Genomic DNA, 18,778 nt, shown 5'->3' on the forward strand with positions numbered 1-18,778 from the left:
CTAAGCTCACAAAGTGCCACATTGTGACACGTTGTGAGGTTTTAGCTTGACTATTTTTGAAAAAAGTTCACCTAAATTATAGTGTCAAGCAAAGTAAAGCGACACCAGGTTGAAAGTGGTTGAGGGTTAGGGTTAGGGTTAGGGTTCTATGTTCCCCACCTCACAGCATTAGTTTAGTGAGGTTATGGTTAGGGTTAGGGTTAGGGTTAGGGTTAGGGGTAGGTTTAGGTGGTAAGAAAGTGGGGAACATAGAACCTGGGGAACATAGGTACGGTCCCGTCTTTGAGAACCATCCAATAGATAGATCAGTGGTTCTCTTACAGTTATGTAGTGGGGGTCCCCCATGCTTCATCTCTCTCTCAGCTAAGTGGCTTCATGTCCTTCCTTTTATGGGGGAGCTGGTTGAATTAACAACCCATTATGACCGGGGAATGCATCTTAATTGTTAGAATTTCACCACTTTATCCATTATTTTATGCTTTAACAATAGAAAATAGCAGATATACAGGTCTATCCCCAAAAAATAGAATATTGTGTAAAAAAGCATTGCAGATGGCAGAGCACCCCAAATCATAACTGACTGCGGAAACTTCACACTGGACTTCAAGCAACTCTGACTACAGAAGGTTGACATTTCTATTATAAATCCTTGTTTTGAGTGGTCTTGTGTAATATTGTAATATTTTGAAATATGGACCAAAATATTAACAAAAAAGGTTTGGAATAATTCAATGAATGTGCAATGTATCTAGAATATATGAAAGTTTCAAAAAAATATATGAAAGTTTCAAGAAAGTTTACTTTTACACAATATTCTATTTTTTGGGGGATAGATCTGTACAAGCTCACAGCGCTTCTTTAAATATAGGCTATATGTTTTAAAGCAAAAATGTATAAATCTTTGCTTCTGGGCAATCTGGGGGGTCTCCTGGAACAAAATATTTTGAGATGGGGGTCGGTGGTTAAACCTAAACACATAATTTCTAGGGGTTCTTTACATTAAAAGGTTTGAGCACCACTGATCTTAGAAACATACGTTTTTCAGAAAACCATTAGGTTTTAGAATACTTTTTTGTGGGTATTTTTCAGGCATAAATGGGTTTCAAACTTTAGTTTTATGTTGAAGTACCACCGGAAGTCGAATTTTCCGTTTAACTTGACAGCCGATACATCTGAGTGGAGGAGAACTTACTAGACCGAACTAGAAGTCTGCAGACCACAGAGCACAACGTCCATACATGTCCATGTGCTTCCAGACAGTTTGATGACACATGAATACAAGACACATCACTGATGTCAGGACGACGACCACCACCAGTAGACTGGAATAACTTCGCAGCCATCTCGAAAGGTCTTGGTTTGAACCTCGAAGAGGCGATCTACGTCCCCACAGCCGGTGAGTGTGTCACAATGTTGCACCAAACCCGGTTACCCGTGGGAATATGCTACCCGTCGGCGGCTCCTTCTCGCTCTACGTGTGTCAGGCGCTAGAGACTCGCAAAGATTATTAACTCGCCTACTAAAGGTGATCAGGTCTACCGCCGTTATTTGTTTTTGTAAGCATTTTGCCCTTAATCGTTCGACGGCAACAACATTCTTTAGGTCACCACATCTGGCATGTCGTCTGCTCGCTAACTTGTTTGCTAGCTGGATAGCTCGTTTGGCTAACCAAGCCCAGCAACAAAGGCTGCAAACTTTAAATTAAATATAAAGTAAAATACATCTCCCTGGCGTCCCTATTTTGTGCATGTCATTACTCAGTCATTACAGGCGAAATTGGCGAATGTCTACGAAATTTCATTGACCATGGCAACTCTATAACCTCACAACGCGTGGTGATGATGCGACACGATTTGGGCATGTAGATTTAGCTGCATTAGAGAACAATATGTTGGAAAGTGATAAAATAAATAAATGCTTTAATTTAAGATAGATGGTTAAACCAACTAGCCAGAGCCAGTGGTTCTAGCCTAGAGTTAACTGGATGGGTTCATTATATATGGTTCATAAATATGATATGTCATATGAAATGCTGGTCATCATGGTTGTTTTTTCACTGCCAGGACTGTCTGATGGAAGCATTTTTACCCTGAAAACAGGTAGACCTATAACTGTGGTGTCATGGATGGTGACTGTAGCACAGACTGAAATGTTACAACTGTACAATATACAGACATACAGTAGGTTACATACTTGACACAGTGCTCCATGGACCATGAATGTCTAGTAGAGATAGAGGACAGTGGAACAGATGCATCAATCTATACATATACAGTAGTAGTGCATTGTGTTCACTGTTCAGACAGGCATATGCAGTTATAACCGATCTGCTGAAGAAGACTACAGCATCAATTAATCTTTTAAAAGGAGTAGTTCACCCCCCAAATGACTTCTACTGATTAGGCCTACTCACGCCATGGAGACTTGAATAAAGATGAACTATTTCTAATTTGTAGGGCAATTATAATGTATTAAGGAATCTAGGCATATTAGCCAGACAGATATCCTTTAAACAACATTGATTTGTGGTGTTCTGTTGTTAACAATTTACAATTTAAGCATTTAGCAGACGCTCTTATTCCAGAGCGACTTACAATAAGCAAGGTAATAAATGCATCAGTACATTAACATCAATACGTTAAATGGGAAGAAATAGTAAGCTAATCTAAGAAAACAGGTAGACCCAGTGACTTATTCAGTAAAAACTCCATAAAGCTATCTAAATTACATATGGTCATTGAGGGTAGGCAAGTGCTACGTAAGTGCTATGGGCTAAGGTGGAGTCTGAAGAGGTGAGTCTTCAGACCACGGCGGAAGCTAGGGAGTAAGTCTGCAGTTTTAAGGGAGTGAGTCTGCAGTTCTAAGGGAGTGAGTCTGCAGTTCTAAGTGCAACTGGGGAGTTTATTCCACAGTTTGGGGGCCAGGAGGGTGGGTCGTTGTCCTGGGGTTTTTAGCAAAGGTTCTGTCAGCATCCCTGTGTTAGCTGATCCGAGTGCACGGGTGGGTTTGTACTAGGGTTCAATCAGGCTTTGAAGGTATGGAGGTGCCTTACCTTTGGTGGCTTTGAAGGCCACCAATGTTTAGAATGGAGGTTAGTTTTGCAAGTGCGTAAAACATAATGCCCCGATGGCAACAGAGAGAACTTGCCTGCCAAAACATGTCCAGGAGAATGTCCAAAATGCTTTGTTGGTCACAGAAAGAATCCTGGATTTCACCCACTTTTATTTTTGTTTTGCTTTTTTTTTAACACCCGGGAAGTGAACTTGTGATCTGACATTAACATTTAAGTTGAAGTTGAGTTGAGTTGTTTCTAAAGAGTGGTATGTGTTGCAATAATAACATTGTCCTATTAAAAATACAAATCGTTTACAGACTTAATGTGGTCATACATTAACTGAACAAAATCTGTCTCTCTGTTTTTCTCTGTTTTTAAACGGGCTCATCCATCTAAAATGGTCTTTGTGTGCAGTCTAAAGGTCCTCAGTGTAGTCTTCTCCTTACGGAATCAACAATCTGATCAACAAGAGTTTATTTGTCTCTCACTCAGTCAGGTACAGTATAAGCAGTGACGTGTTGGTGTGGCAATGGCATGCTCTGCAAGACTGCTAACAATCTTAATATCTGACTGTACCTCGTGCACATTTCTAACTAATAAAGCATTCAATCAATCAATCAATCAAAAAACTCTGGCTTAAGACAAGGACATAAAACGTAGAGATTGCAGCTTTATCATTACTGTTAATGAGGCAGCTCCACTAATCATGTTCAACCTAGGTTTAACACTATAAAAGACTCTAATTTGTTCTCCAGCTATACCGCCAACATGTGTAACGCCCTTGCGCATGCCTTAAAGGAGTGCAAATCAATTGGTCTGAAAAGTCACCTTCACCTTTTGTGCTGTAATGAAACTGTACCTTTTCCTATTGCAAACTTCTAATACATTCTTCAATCAATGAACTGCTCTTACGAGTGAAAAGCTACGTTAAATATTGATCACGTAACCAGAGAAAATGGATTTAATGACAAAGAGGGGAAAAATGCTCCTAATACAGACCCATGGGGGACCCCAGTTAACTATGGATATAGGGTTTAAAGGGCCAGTTCACCTCTGGGACAACTTATTTTATTGTTGTTTAGGACACGATCAACACAATCTTGAGTTCTTTTTTGTGTTCAATCTGTGTTTTTAGATATTTATTTTCAGCATGAATGATGATGCATGTTGCATCATATGAGTCATCATGCTGCATCATATGATGCAAAATGCATCATCATTCATGCTGAAATACTAAAATACCTCAAAACACAGATTGAACACAAAAAATAACTCACGATTGTGTTGATCGTGTCCCAAACAACAATGAAATAAGATCTGGTTGCCCCAGAGGTGAACTGGCCCTTTAAGTGGTTAACTTAAAGTGATGATTACATTTTCTCATTTTCTTTGTGTATAAAAAAGGCTCTGGGTGTGCCATAAACAAATTATTTGCTCTTGTTTTCTTTTCTTTTTCCTTTCTTTTTTTTTCTCTTTCCAACCTGGGCTTGGCTGCATGGATGCATAGCTGCAATGAAGAATGCACGCTTGTGTTGTGTCTGATGTTGTTTGTTTGTTTCCAGAGAAATTGTATCAGAGAGATATGCCAATGAAGCGCAAGAATCAGGTGTGGAAGGAGCTGAAACAGTCTGGCAATGACAGTTTTAAGGCAGGCCAGTATGGAGAAGCCACTGAGCTATACAGCCAGGCTATCAAAGAACTGGAGAAGACTGCTAAAGGTAAACGTCTCTGTTTGTTTGTGCACGTTATTTCTAAAAGTCTGTTTCTTTATCTGACTGCATTGTTTTTCTTTCTCTTTGTCTGAATGTTGTCTTGTTACTGACTGTTTGACTGATTTCATTTTTCAGTTCTGTTCTTTCAGTAGTTAATAGTACGTTTTCAAGGTGCATTTACAGTTTTAATAATTTTCTAGATATTGGTTTTAATTATTGCGACCAAAGGTCGCAGTTTACCATGAGAAACGTCATAGCTTGTCTGCATCCGTGTACACGTGTCTATGGGTTTGCCTCTCTGACATCATGCTCTGATGTCACTGAGATGTCAGGGGAACCACTCTACCAGAATGGGTTTGCAGCTCTGATGTCACGCTCTGGCTTCACTGTGATGTCACACTAACAGAATCCATTTTATGCCCATATATGGAGTTCACCCTGATGTCATCAATATTAATGATGCTCTGTTAGAGAGATTCCTGTGAGGCCAGGGGGAACAAATCCCTTTTATGCCCATATATGGAGATCCCTGATGCCCACATCCCTGATGTCCACATCACTGTGGCGCGACGGGCAAGGTCGCTTGTCGCCCTGAGGCGTCTTATTAGTTATATTCTACAAATAGTTGAGCTTTCATTTTGTTTAAGCATTTATTTTTTTTTGTAATCTAAGCATTTCTTAAAATGTTTCTTAGACAAGCCGTGTTGTATGTACTGTAGTTCAGCTTTTGTTTACAGCATTTTTCATGAACTGGAAAGAACAAAACACTGAACATGAATACAGCTCTCGATGTCTTCTTGATTCCATTATTCCTTTCATATTATTAAAAAACTACAACGGAAGCAATTTTCCCTAATCTTATTTTTGTTTTGTACAGTAGTTCACATTTCAGTTTCAGTTGTTATGGTGAATGATGATGACATCTCTCTGAGTTGTCTTAATGCTTGGTCATACCACAAATAACAAATAGCAGATTGACGGGCGTCATGATACATTGTAGCTTTTAAAAAAATTCTTACGATTTCTGACCATTTCTGCCAATAATGACCTTCTCAAAATAGGAACGCATGGTTGAGAATGGTTAACATGCCCCTGCTATCCATTTGTCTCTCTCCTTTGTGAATTATATGATAGCTATCTATCTTGTCGGTCTGCGTATCGTCCTTTTCTTACTGTCCTTGTCTCTTAACCGTCTGATCTGAATGCATAACTCTAGGTTTATTTGTTTTTTCCAGGTAAGTGTCCAGATGACTTGAGCGTTCTCTATTCTAACAGAGCAGCCAGCTACCTGAAGGATGGCAACTGTGTACAATGCATCGAAGACTGCAACACGTGAGACTATTTCTATTTATTATAACTTGATTATCATGTAAATGGTGCATACCGTATGTATAGCGCCTTTATCCAAGGCGCTTTACATAGATTGCAGATGGCAGAGGAAACCATGCCAGGCACCAACCTGCTCACCGGGAGCAACTAGGGGTTCAGAGTCTTGCTCAAGGACACTTCTACACTAACTCTGGGGGAACCGTTCGGGAACCCTCCGTTCTAATGACGGTTTCTCTACCCCTGAGCCAATGCCGCCCCTTATGTTATTATGTCTCTTACCATTGCTTTACATTACCTGTCAGGGTAATGCTGAGGAAAGGAGCCACCTTTCCTCAGCGTTTTGCCATAGCAATCAGAGGTTGCGCTAGGATTTTTAACAGCCGGTCATCGTGACCGGCATGATTAAAATTTATCGGACATCTGATAAAAATACCGGACATAATAATTTGAATGCATGGATGACAAGCAGGTGCAAAAACATAGCCAATAACAACAGTTTAAGTCCTGCTGTATAGTTGGGACTGAACTAATTGAATGTAAAGGAGTAGTATGCTGTACAAAAAACATACAGCTTCCGAAGCTGTATGTTTTGATGATGATCGATCATCTTGCATAAGGAAATTAATTATATTGGACTACTCACGCAGGCTGTGTGTTTGCACAGATACTGCATGGTTTCATAACAAGTTGTTTCTGTTCTGCATCATATTTCAGGCCAACACATAATAATGTACAGAATAATGAGAAATAGTCTGAAAGTGGGGTCTGCGCAATGTTTCATAGGTTGATAGATTAATCTGGCCAGAAAGGAATCAATTATAGACTACTCACTAGTATGGTCGAGTGGTCACGATCATCCTGCATCTCTGTTATGCAACTTTGGGAAGGTTGAAAAGGCTTTGGTGGTGATCTTGTACAGTTTCCATAACATCTCCTCATAAAGAACTTCAATCGAGTGTATAAAGTTTGTTTTATATGGGTTGTAGTTGTCCTGCGTGCCTTCAATAATTCCCATGGGTTCACAGTGCGCATTGCAAAATGACGCTGAAATGGACTGCTGTCTTCTCTCTCCCCCAGCGCCCCGTTCGCAAATTAATGTTTAGGCTAAACAGTTCTGATAATACAACTTATTTTTGACTGTCCATTCATGTACTATAACTTAAACTGCGCGCTCATATTCCAAAACCAAGGCAGCTCATAGAGAGCATAGCGACAACATAACAAACCGACAACTAGGCCTACCCAGCAACAACTATCATTTCCTGTCTTACCTTCACAATAAAGTGTCTCCCGTTTACCTCCCAATGCAGCTTATTTCACACAGGTTATTATTAACAGGAAAAAGTGTACTTAACCCGTGTGTGTTTGTGCAACCAGACGTGCATGTGAGAGAGAGTGATGAGGGAGAGAGAGAGAGAGAGAGACATTGAGAAAGAGAGAGAGAGAGAGAGAGAGAGAGAGAGAGAGAGAGATTTGCGGTGAGCTGCCGTGTCATTTTCAATCGGTCCTTATGTCCGATGAGGTTTATATTTTCCGGTCTTTGTCATTATAAATCGGTCAAATCCGGCAATTTCCGGTCTAACGCAATCTCTGATAGCAATGTGTTTTCCTCAGCGTTTTGCCATAGCAATATGTGTGTGTGTGTGTGTGTGTAGCCATATTACATCACCAATTACCGGTACATCCTAGACCTATCTGTAGACACTTTTCCTCAGCGTTTTGCCATAGCAATGTGTTTTCCTCAGCGTTTTGCCATAGCAATATGTGTGTGTGTGTGTGTGTGTGTGTGTGTGTGTGTGTAGCCATATTACATCACCAATTACATCCTAGACCTATATCCTAGTCTTTTTCCTCAGCATTTTGCCATAGCAATGTGTGTGTGTAGCCTGTATTGCATCACCAATTACCAATTGAAGACGTTATGCAAGCACGAACACCGCTCACTTCACATTGGGTGTGATTTTTATTAGATGCTTAGATGAGGATGTTTTAAGTCATTACACAACAGGAGCATTTATTTTGTGTGATTCATTGGCATTCATTTAAACTGCTGCTTGTGTCATGAATAGTACATCACAGTGTAGAATGATAGTACATCACAAAAAACACAAATATTATGTGGCGATAAAGCAAAGTAATAATATTTCAAAATTAGGTTTAGATATTTTCACCAAGAACAAAACCATCAACCTATGTGAATGAGGCATCACCAAATTAATTGTTTAATGTGAAATATTGTGATCTTTATTCTTCACACTCCTAACATGTAAGGAACAGCCGAATTAATGAACGTACCCGCCCCCCCCGAACCTCTGAATGACGCCATATTGTTGCGTAGTATTGTTTGGACAGAGCTGAACAGAAATACATTTTGTCTCCGCCCCGGCCCTTACACAGAAGAATACACAAATAAAGATGAATAATAACAATTGGGCGCTCGGGTGGTGCAGTGGTAAAGTGCCTGCCCACCACCGCAGAATCTGGGGGTTCGAATCACGGCGGCCTGTGTTCAGAGGTGGAAAGCTAGGCGGGGAGAGTGATATTGGTCTACTGCATATACTCGTATACTCCTAACCTGTGTGGGCTGTGGTGTCACCTGTCGGTAGGGAGTGTTGGGAGGAGTAGGACAAACACTGAAATATGTGTGTGGACTGAGGAATCAATTGGCATAACGGCTAAATTGGATATAAAAAGAAAAAAGAAAAGAAAAAATCATTATAATAACCAACCATAGTGCTACCACTATTCTGTAATATTATCCTTTATCCTAGTGTCTGTCCATCTGCCTGACTGTCTCTTTATCCTTCCATCTGTTAGTGGGCTAAATAGAATATATCTCTCTCTCTCTCTCTCTCTCTCTCTCTCTCTCTCTCTCTCTCTCTCTCTCTCTCTCAGGTCTCTGGACTTGCTTCCGTTCAGCGTAAAGCCTCTCCTGCGCCGAGCAGCAGCCTACGAGGCTCTAGAGCGCTACCGCCTGGCCTACGTGGACTATAAAACCGCCCTGCAGGTGGACAACAACATACCGTCCGCACACGCTGGCACCAGCAGGTGGGAACCCCTACCGTATACTGTAACCTCTTAAGCCCTATTTATTTCATTGCACAACGAAGAGCAAAAATAGGAGATCTATTGGTCTAAATATAGATCTGGAACCTATGTTTTACCAATATATAGAAGACGACAACATCACAAGATGGAGCCCCTGATCACTGAGTTCAATGGACAGGTCGTGTGCCATCTTGTGAGGTCTTCCACCATTGCAGCAACACAGTGTGACGTTGCGCTCTCTTTCCTGGTAGGCACACCGGGTTGAAAGTGGTTCAGAAGAGGAGAAATTAGACCACTTTGAGCTGGAGAGAGATAGAAGCATAGAAGGTAGTAATATTAGCAATACACCTGATAAAACTAGTCATAGCATGTAGTATTACAACTAAGCAGTATTGGCGCTCGGAGTATTAGTTCTGTACTTGTTTAAGTACAGTACTCTCTTTTCAATAGTAATGGCAGTAGAGCTCTAGTAATGGCAGTGGTCATAGTAGTAGAACTGATAGTAGTAGCATTAGTGCTTGTAGTAGGAATGATAGTAGTAGTTATGCTAGTAGTGGAAGTAGTAACTTTTATTTTTGTAGTAGTGCTCTAAACAGGAGAATGTGGTTGCTAAGGAGCTTGTATTATAAGCAGGGTTCCCACGGTCATGAAATTCCTATTTTCCTATTCCTATTTTGAAATTAGAAAAACTGTTTTCCAGGCCTGGAAAAGTTTTTGAATTTATCAAATGTTTTGGAAAATAGCAAAAATTGCGAAAGTAGCAGATCCACAAGCTGTAAACGCGTCGCTTCGCGTCGCCTTTACAGCTTGTGGATCTGCTACTTTTGATGGTTTTGTGTGAAGCTGTTGTATGATCATGTAGGGACTAGGGAGTTGATTTACGTGGGGAAAAAGAGGCGAGGAGAAGTGTAGATTTCTACGTGACACCTTTGCTCCAGTCTGTCTTGGTGTGTTGATAACACACTGGTTTAAAGAGTTTTATTGTTAAACCATATGATCGCTATAGGCTTGGAAATCGAGTAAAATACTTTAGAAAATGTATGAAAAAGTTTTGAAAATTCATTGTTTAAAATGTGTGGGAACCCTGTATAAGGCTTTTCTCAGTGCCAACTTACTCTGAAAAATACTCTGAATTGTAATACAGCCCCTCCGCACTGCCAGCGACGTGAGCGACGCGAGCGATGAAATCTCATTAAAATATTGTTATTTGCTTCAACCGTCCTGATATACCGCAAGCGACAATGCGCCATTCAGCGACTTCATCCACCCCTCCTATATTTGCTCGCATTCTCTCTATTTGAGTGAGGTCTCGCAGCCATTATTTATTGGTTTGATTGGTTCAGGCGACGTCGCAACACACAATGGCCGCAACACACAATGGCCGAATGAATTGCCTTTTGACCTTCATGCAATACCACAGTCAAACAGTAGGTGTCCTCACCAGACCACAGGACCTATCTAATGATGTCCCTGTAGAAGAGCCAGGTTGGTAGACCAACTACCACTATGTCAACACTAAGGACAGCAGGCTTTAACCCATTTAGGCCTAGAATTATTGAATGCTTTAACCAGTGAAAAATAGCAGACATACAAGCTCACAGCGCGGCACCGAGTGCCGCGCTGCGAGCTTGTAGATCTGCTATTTTTGAAAAAGTTGTGAAAATGGGTGCGTTCGGAAACCCGCACCGGGTGTGTGCTCAGTGTAGTGAGTGCAGTGGGCGTGACGTTGGAGAGTGCGTTCAGTGTGGCTTATTTACGAACGACCAGTTAAGAGGCAGCTGTGCGCTTTTTCACTCTGAACTCTGAAGGTAACTCTGAACTCTGAAGGTAAACTTTCTGAAAAGCAGCAGTTGCTAACGTAACGTTGATATTGAAAGGAGATGTAATTCCTAACCTTGGCATACCTACTGTTAATTTACATGTTGTTGATGTGTGTGAAACTATCAAGCCAAAACGACCAACAAAGCTGCAAATGCTGCATTTTGCCGTCATTTCCTCCATTGTTCACTGCTGAGAAGCGCTCGAGACATGGCTATGAAAACCAACCAATCAAAACACCGCACCACCGCACCACACCGCCGAATCCCATCGTCTGAGTAGGGTCGGTCAGTGCGTGCACTCAACACACCAGTGCGCCGCGCACTGGATTTCCGAACGACAACGCACCAAGTGCACCGAATAAACAAACGACAACACCAGTGCGTTGAGTGCGCATTTCCGAACGCACCCAATGTGTGCAAATCTTTAAATATATGTATATTTTCAAAGCGAACGTTTGTAACTCAAATTTTGCTTCTGGGGGGGTCCCTGGAACTAAATATTTTGAGATGGGGGTCCGTGGCCAAATAAATATAAGTTTGGGGGTCCTTCACATGAAAAAGTTTGAGAACCACTGACACAGTGGTCTCTCAAGAACAGACTAACTGAGTTCCAGTTAAGTGAAAAGGACCTTTTCTTTGACGATGGCTGGCCAGATTGCTGACATAGAAACATAGGTTTTTAAAAAAAAACCTTAGAAGGATTCAAAAGACACTTATAGAATCAGGTCAAAAATCAAATTTTCATGATTTTTCAAAAATAGCAGATCTACAAGCTCGCAGCGCGGCACGCGCTGTGAGCTTGTATATCTGCTGTTTTTCAATAGTTAAAGCATACAATAATGATACACAAAATGTGTACCCGTTCTGAATGTGCTTAACAGGCCTGTTTTGTGTCTGCGTCCGCAGGATGACCAAGGTTCTGTTGGAGATGGACGGACTATCATGGAGGGAGAAGCTCCCTGCCATCCCCACCGTCACGCTGACGATGAAACAAGCGATGCTGAACGCTTGCTACGGTTCTCGTGACGCTAACACTGCTAACGCACAGAACGGAGGCACCAGGGAAACGCACACCTCAGCACCAGGTAGCTGAAGAGACATGTGAATGACTAGCAAAGCACATCCCCATTGTTTTCAGTGGCCACGCCAAGCCTTTTTTTCATTTCAAGGACCCCCCCCCCCCCAGTTTGATATGCATTAGTCCTAGGGGTGGGCGATATGGTGATAATTATCGTTGAGACGATACAATGTCTCCACGATATGCCTTTTCAGAGATATCATATATATTGTGATACAATTGAGGGAGCCTTGTAAGAAATTCTGTTTAATCGTTAATACAGAGATTCGTTGCAGAATTCAATTTAAACCTGCATTTTGGTCTAAATCAGTAGTTCTCAAACTTTAAAATGTTAAGGTCTCCACTTAACTCTGACAGTATACAAATGAAACCAAATGGACCCGTAAGGGTCCATTTGGTTTCATTTGTATACTGTCAGAGTTACATACTTGTAAAGTTCAAATTAGACCTCCCCAAAGGAACCCAGAGAGTCAAATTTTTGTCAAGTAACGTTTTTGTCAAGTAAATAACCATAAAAACCAATGTGAAAAAGAATCGTGATAAAATCGTGTATCGTGATACAGCTTGGGAAAATATTGTGATATTGTATTTTTCCATATCGCTCACCCCTAATTAGTCCTCGCCTGGGCAGGAATTTCATGGAGGCCATGAAGGCCATGGCCGCCGTTGCCCCTCAGCTAAGTCTTGTGCCCCTGAAACAAAATGTCATGCCCTGAGGCCACAGTGGCCTTAATGCCCCAGCTGACTGAACCACTTTGTCCTCTCTCTTTCTTGTAGACAGTAGACACCGGTGTATTACTTTTCATGTAAACACTAGTGTCTTTTCCCAGTCCCCATCTTTAAACCAACCCAGTGACTTTTGGTGCAGGGCTGAGCATCGATCAGATTGTAAATACCATCATTTATCTATTTCTGCAGATTAGGTTATCATCTCTAACCTTTAAATTCAACAAATTCTTTCAATGGACTGTTTTATTTGATGGCCTTCCTGCCCTGGCGTTTGGCCTTTGTGTCCTCAAAAAATGGACAACCCCAAAGGCCAAGTGGCCTTGCCCCTAAAACGACGAGATTCCAGGCCTGGTCCTCGCACACCCATTTTGATACAATATGATCATTCCCCGTGAGCCATAAAATCCGTGTTGTTTATTTAACTCTGACAGAGTACACTCCAAAGGTCTTTGCACACTGCTGCGTTTTTCCGGTCGCATATCGGAGCGAATTTCTGAGCATATAAATAAAAAGATCTACCTCACGTTGATGTCAATCACGTTTGCGCACTGCCTCCCGTTTGGTATTTATCTTCGGACCAGGGTCGATCTTTTTCAGATTTTCACAACGGTCGCCACTGGGCCAAGCTCTCTCGTTGTGAGCTTGTAGATCTGCCTAATTTCTTTTTTGGGAGCTACAAGGATTGGTAACCGCTGGTCTACGCTGTTCTCCTTTTGGCCTGGGTGGAAGTGAGTGAGTGTCTTGTCCCCATTCTTCCTCCAACGTTGTCCTGTGTTCCTGTCATCCTGTCAATGTCAGCCCCCAGCGAGCAAGACCTGAAGGAAGGTCAAGCGCTGAAGGAGGAGGGCAACGCTCTGGTGAAGAAAGGAGAACATCAGAAAGCCGTCGACAAATACACACAGAGTCTGAAACACAACCCTGCAGAGGTTACCACGTACACCAACAGGTAAAGCGCACACACACACACACACACACACACACACACACACACACACACACACACACACACCCCATCTGAGATTTCAATGTACAGTATATGCTTCAGGGATGGGACAATTAGGGCTGTCACAATTATTAAATAATCGTCTAATCGTGATTATTTGACATTATCGCAATTATTTTGTCATAATCGTCATAATCGTGAATGTTGAAAAATGTCAGAAATAGTGGAAATATTTCCACTATCAATGTTATTTTTTAAGTAGTAAGTTGTCAAATATGTCAGTAATGTATTTGTATATTTAGGTTATGTGTCATATCTACCATGTACAACTTCAAAGCCTAAAAGCCAAACAGAAATGTAATTATCAACGACAAATACACAATTAAATCGTTAATCGCCAATTATTTGAGTGACAATTAATCGTCATGTAAAATTTCATATCGTGACAGCCCTAGGGACAATAAGCGATATTATCGTTTATCCTGATAAAAAACACTCACGATAATAGCATCATGGAGATTTAATTTATAAAAATAGCCGGTCTACAAGCTCACAACGCGTCGCACTGGCAAATGTTCTGCCCCAGGATAATGGATGTTGGGGATATTTTGATTATCGTGATATCGTGATTTCTTTGGTCACAATAATCGTGATATGACATTTTCATATCGTCCTATCCCTAATATTCTTGAACCTTGGAGAAAACCAGCAGTGACAAACCTACGCTTACTACTTTGAAACCCAATCCTGCTACCGACACAATATGAAATAATGCCCCAAAGTCTTGCAATGCTGTTATATATATTTTTTTTATATCTGAATTGTGTCAGAGTGTGTGTGTGTGTGAGTTTTAGCCCCTAGATTTAGATTGTCTCTGATCGTCTGGCTGCAAGCGACTACCATACACACACACTAAGCCGAGTCTAGTTATTTGATATTAATTTCTCCCCAAAAAGCTTTTTTTTTTTTTTTGATTTTTTTCAACCAGTGGATGAATCATTTAGTTTTTCTAATATTAACTAACTCATTTCTAATATATACATTTGCTTTTTTAGTAAAGTATACATGATGTGTTAACACGTGTGTGTGTGTGTGTGTGTGTGTGTGTGTGTGTGTGTGTGTGTGTGTGTGTGTGTGTGTGTGTGTGTGTGTGTGTGTGTGTGTGTGTGTGTGTGTGTGTGTGTGTGTGTGTGTGTGTGTGTGTGTGTGTGTGTGTGTGTGTGTGTGTGTGTGTGTGTGTTCGTGTGTGTGCACGCAGGGCACTGTGCTACCTGTCATTGAAAAAGCACAAGGAGGCGTTGAGTGACTGTGACCAGGCTCTGTTGATTGACAGCTGTAACATCAAAGCTCTGTACAGGAGAGCTCAGGCTCACAGGCAGCTGAAGGTGAGCACGTACACACATAGACATCAAAGGGGGCTTGAGCCCTACCCTTTTATTCATCTGTAAAAAGTGTCTCCAGACAATGAATGCACTTTTTATTATGGTGAAAGAAATGCAAATGCCCTCTTTCCATGCCATACCTGAAGGCAGCATTCATTTTTGCCTTGTCCAAACTCTCCTGAACTTGAATGCAGCGTCTTACGTTGAAATCAAGAAATGTGTTGAAATCAAGCATTGAAAATAGCCGACCTCCAAGTTGTGAGCTTGGAAGTCTGATATTTACTATGTTTTCACCAAAAGGCCCTTTTAGACATTTCAGCCCCTGCCTCTCTAACATTCTCTTCACGTCCCGGACACAGAACTTATGACCAGGCATCTGAACAACTTTGTGTTCACATAAAGTATGTTCTCCCTTTCTTTGTTGGACAGCTGCTCGCTTAGCTTGCTCTTCATAGTGTCCAGTCACTCCAGTGGTCCACCAAGTGGTAAAATGTTGAGCCATAACAGAAAGCCTGTTTGGATATATTAGGCTAGTTTTTTCTATTCCACAATCAACCACTAGGTGTCCTACTTGACCACAGGATTATACTTTTGAACAACTGCAACCATTGCAAGTGTGTTGGTTACATTGTATCAACATACTCGACAATAGAGATTGGTAAAAATAATGTCACGTGCTATTCATTACAAATTGTATAGTTTCAATGTACAGATTGTTATCTTCATATGTTTAGACTGATGATAGGTTGCTGGCTTACTTGTGGTCTTAATTTACTAAATGGTAAATGTTGCATTTATATAGCGGCTTTATCCAAGGCACTTGACAGAGATTGTGCATTTCATTCACACACACATTCATACACCGATGGCGGAGGAAACTAGCCTCGTACCCACGCTCTTCTAGCCTCGTACCCACGCTCTTCTAGCCTCGTACCCACGCTCTTCTAGCCTCGTACCCACGCTCTTCTAGCCTCGTACCCACGCTCTTCTAGCCTCGTACCCACGCTCTTCTAGCCTCGTACCCACGCTCTTCCGGAAACCATTTCATTTGTTTCTGGATTACGGAAGTCTGTCGTTTACTAGGCTCACCTAGAGCTAATAGGGGTTCAGAGTGGTTACATGTCTCCATTCCGACATGTCTCCTTTCCGACATTTCTCCTTTCTGACACTAACCCTAAACCTAACCTCTATGGAAGTGTTGCCACTCCGACAATAAGATGTCAATGTCGGAGTGGCGACATGTCGGAATGGAGAGCGACCCCCGTTCAGAGTCTTGCTCAAGGACTCTTCGACACTAACTCTAGAGGAGGAGCCTGGGATTGAACTGGGAACCCTCCGTGTTCTAATGACGGTGTCTCTACCCCTGAGCCACTGCCGCCTCATTTAGACACTACACTGTACACAGGCACTAAATGGTGTTTTCAGGTTTTAACGTCCTCATGTGGTCTCTCCGAGGTTTAACGTGGTACCCTTTTAGAACGGATACACATTATGGTGTATAATTATTTTATGCTTTAACTATTGAAAAATAGCAGATCTACTGCGAGCTTGTAGATCTATTTTTGAAAAATCGTGAAGATTAGAATTCTGTGTCTTTTGAATCCTAAGATTTTTAGAAAAACCTATGTTAGCAATCTGGCTTAGCCATCGTCAAAGAAAAGGTCCTTTTCAGTTAACTGGAGCTCAGTTAGTCTGTTCTTGAGAGACTACTATGTCAGTGGTTCTCGAACCCAAAAATGATATTTATTTGGCCACGGACCCCATCTCAAAATATCTAGTTCCAGGGACCACCCAGAAGCAAAATTTTAGTTACAAATGTTCGCTTTAAAAAATACATATATTCAAAGATTTGCACACATTTTCACGACTTTTTCAAAAATAGCAGATCTACAAGCTCCCAGATCTGATCTCGGTGCCGCGCTGTGAGCTTGTATATCTGCTATTTTTCCACTGGTTAAAGCATTCAATAATTCTAGGCCTAAATGGGTTAAATGTGTTCTCAGCACCACCAGGCCTGCGAGGAGGACCTCAGGCGCCTCCTGAAGGTGGAGCCGAAGAACACAGCCGCCCTCAACCTGCTGCAGGAAGTACAGAAGAAGTGACAGGATCACACTGCCTGCCAGGAAGCTGCTATTGTTTTCCTACACGATGCCTTGTAAGGGAGCGCTTGTTTTCAGTGGAGATGACGGTGGCGCGCCGTCTCAAGCGGACTTGGGCCATGTGAGACGCCACCGAGCGAGCTAAAGCGAGCGAGTCGCCGCGCCGAGCGTTGCGAAGTCCACTTGAGCCGACTCGGCGCCGTTAGAAGTTGTAAACAAGGGGGCCAGAATAGTAAATCTTCTCCCGACTTTCGACACCTCCGCGCGGTCCAAGTGAACACAGCGGAGCACTCCCTACCTCTGGTTCAGCCAATCACAAGCTGCGGCCGTCAAGGCATTGTGTACTAAAACAATAATCGCTGTCAGGAAGCGTGTGTGTGTGTGTGTGTGTGTTAGGGCATTCACGAATAGTGATTTTTAGTATTCGAATTATTCGACCTCAAAGTATTCGAATAGTCAAATATTCGACCTTAAAGTATTCGAATAGTCGAATATTCTACAGGACTGGCCAAACTGTCAAATATTAAGTAAGCAAGAGGCGAACATTGTGAAATTAGCCGATCTACATTTGCGAGGCGTTGTGAGCAAGTATTTATCTGCGGAACCGAGTCACATTAAATGTAATACCTACAATTCCAAGTGCTTGTCAGGGTGGGGGTCCCCAGTTGTTTATTTTGGGGGTCATGGCCTACAAAGGTTTGAGAACCCATGGTATAGAGCATTAACAAATTCATCCACCAGGGGCACTGACAACTCATTCTTATGACTTCCTATCTAGCCAAGCTTTATAAACTATATATTTCTTAAAGAGAAAATAAAAATAAGCAAAAATTCGACTTCGGTGAACAACGTCGAATAGTGACTTTGATATTCGAATATTCGAATATTTGGTGAATGCCCTAGATGTGTGTGTATGTGGGAGGTGGTGATGTCATAGGAGAGTCGAGACAAGACTGTCAGATCATCGGTGACACGGTTCAACCAATTACAAACAAGACTGAGGGTTTTTCTCACAGGAACCACTTCCATCTATTTATTCATCACTAATAGTCGCTTCTGCCTGGTTCAGTTCCTTTTCTCTGCTGCAGTGGTTCTCCAACTTCTTTTTCTTTTTTTTCGAGGACCCCCGTAACTCTTTGAGAGTGTACCAAATGGACCCTTAAAGGAGTAGTTCACCCCCAAAATGACTTTTTTCTATTGATTAGTAATGCCATAGAGACTAGAGTTCAATAATATTTTTTGTTTTTTGTCGCATTCCTAAGACAAAAATGTGATAACAATACATTTACCCCCATTCGTTCCCGATGGTGACCCGTTTAGAAACGGGTCACCATCCGGAATCAATGGGAGTAAATTTACTTGAATAAAATTTTTGTCTTAGGAATGTGACAAAAACCAAAAAATATTATTGAACTCTAGTCTCCATGGCGTGACTAATCAATAGAAAAAAAAGTCATTTTGGGGGTGAACTACTCCTTTAAGAGTTATGGACCTACATTTGGAACCCTGAGGGTCCCTGCCTGCACCCCAATTTGAGAGCCACTGCCTTAATGAGACACATTTGTAAAACTAGTTGGTATTAG

General features: G+C 41.7%; 1 protein-coding gene across 3 annotated transcripts; it reads left to right on the forward strand.

Annotated features, from left to right (window-relative positions):
• The first annotated feature begins 1,198 nt into the window (after positions 1-1,198).
• tomm34 (translocase of outer mitochondrial membrane 34) lies at positions 1,199-18,383 on the forward strand. Of its 3 annotated transcripts, none has more exons than XM_080728554.1 (9): positions 1,199-1,402; positions 3,477-3,551; positions 4,618-4,773; positions 6,003-6,099; positions 8,992-9,144; positions 11,871-12,049; positions 13,570-13,717; positions 14,973-15,099; positions 17,100-18,383. In XM_080728554.1, the coding sequence occupies exons 3-9, from the start codon at positions 4,638-4,640 to the stop codon at positions 17,196-17,198; spliced, it is 939 nt and encodes a 312-aa protein (XP_080584680.1). In that variant the 5' UTR covers positions 1,199-1,402; positions 3,477-3,551; positions 4,618-4,637; the 3' UTR covers positions 17,199-18,383. The 3 variants fall into 3 exon arrangements, with proteins under 3 accessions (XP_080584680.1, XP_080584679.1, XP_080584681.1); XM_080728553.1 differs by having other exon boundaries at positions 1,199-1,396; positions 3,470-3,551; XM_080728555.1 differs by lacking the exon at positions 3,477-3,551 and having other exon boundaries at positions 1,385-1,396.
• Positions 18,384-18,778: the final 395 nt, after the last annotated feature.

The sequence above is a fragment of the Nannobrachium achirus genome (assembly GCF_963921795.1).
Source record: "Nannobrachium achirus genome assembly, chromosome: 6".
Classification (NCBI taxonomy): Eukaryota; Metazoa; Chordata; class Actinopteri; order Myctophiformes; family Myctophidae; genus Nannobrachium; species Nannobrachium achirus.

Coding starts and splice junctions, on each gene's coding strand:
- tomm34 (XM_080728554.1), top strand. CDS start 4,638: ATGCCAATGAAGCGCAAGAATCAGGTGTGGAAGGAGCTGAAACAGTCT. Junction 6,100..8,991: donor TGCATCGAAGACTGCAACAC/GTGAGACTATTT, acceptor TCTCTCTCTCAG/GTCTCTGGACTTGCTTCCGT. Junction 13,718..14,972: donor GTTACCACGTACACCAACAG/GTAAAGCGCACA, acceptor GTGTGCACGCAG/GGCACTGTGCTACCTGTCAT.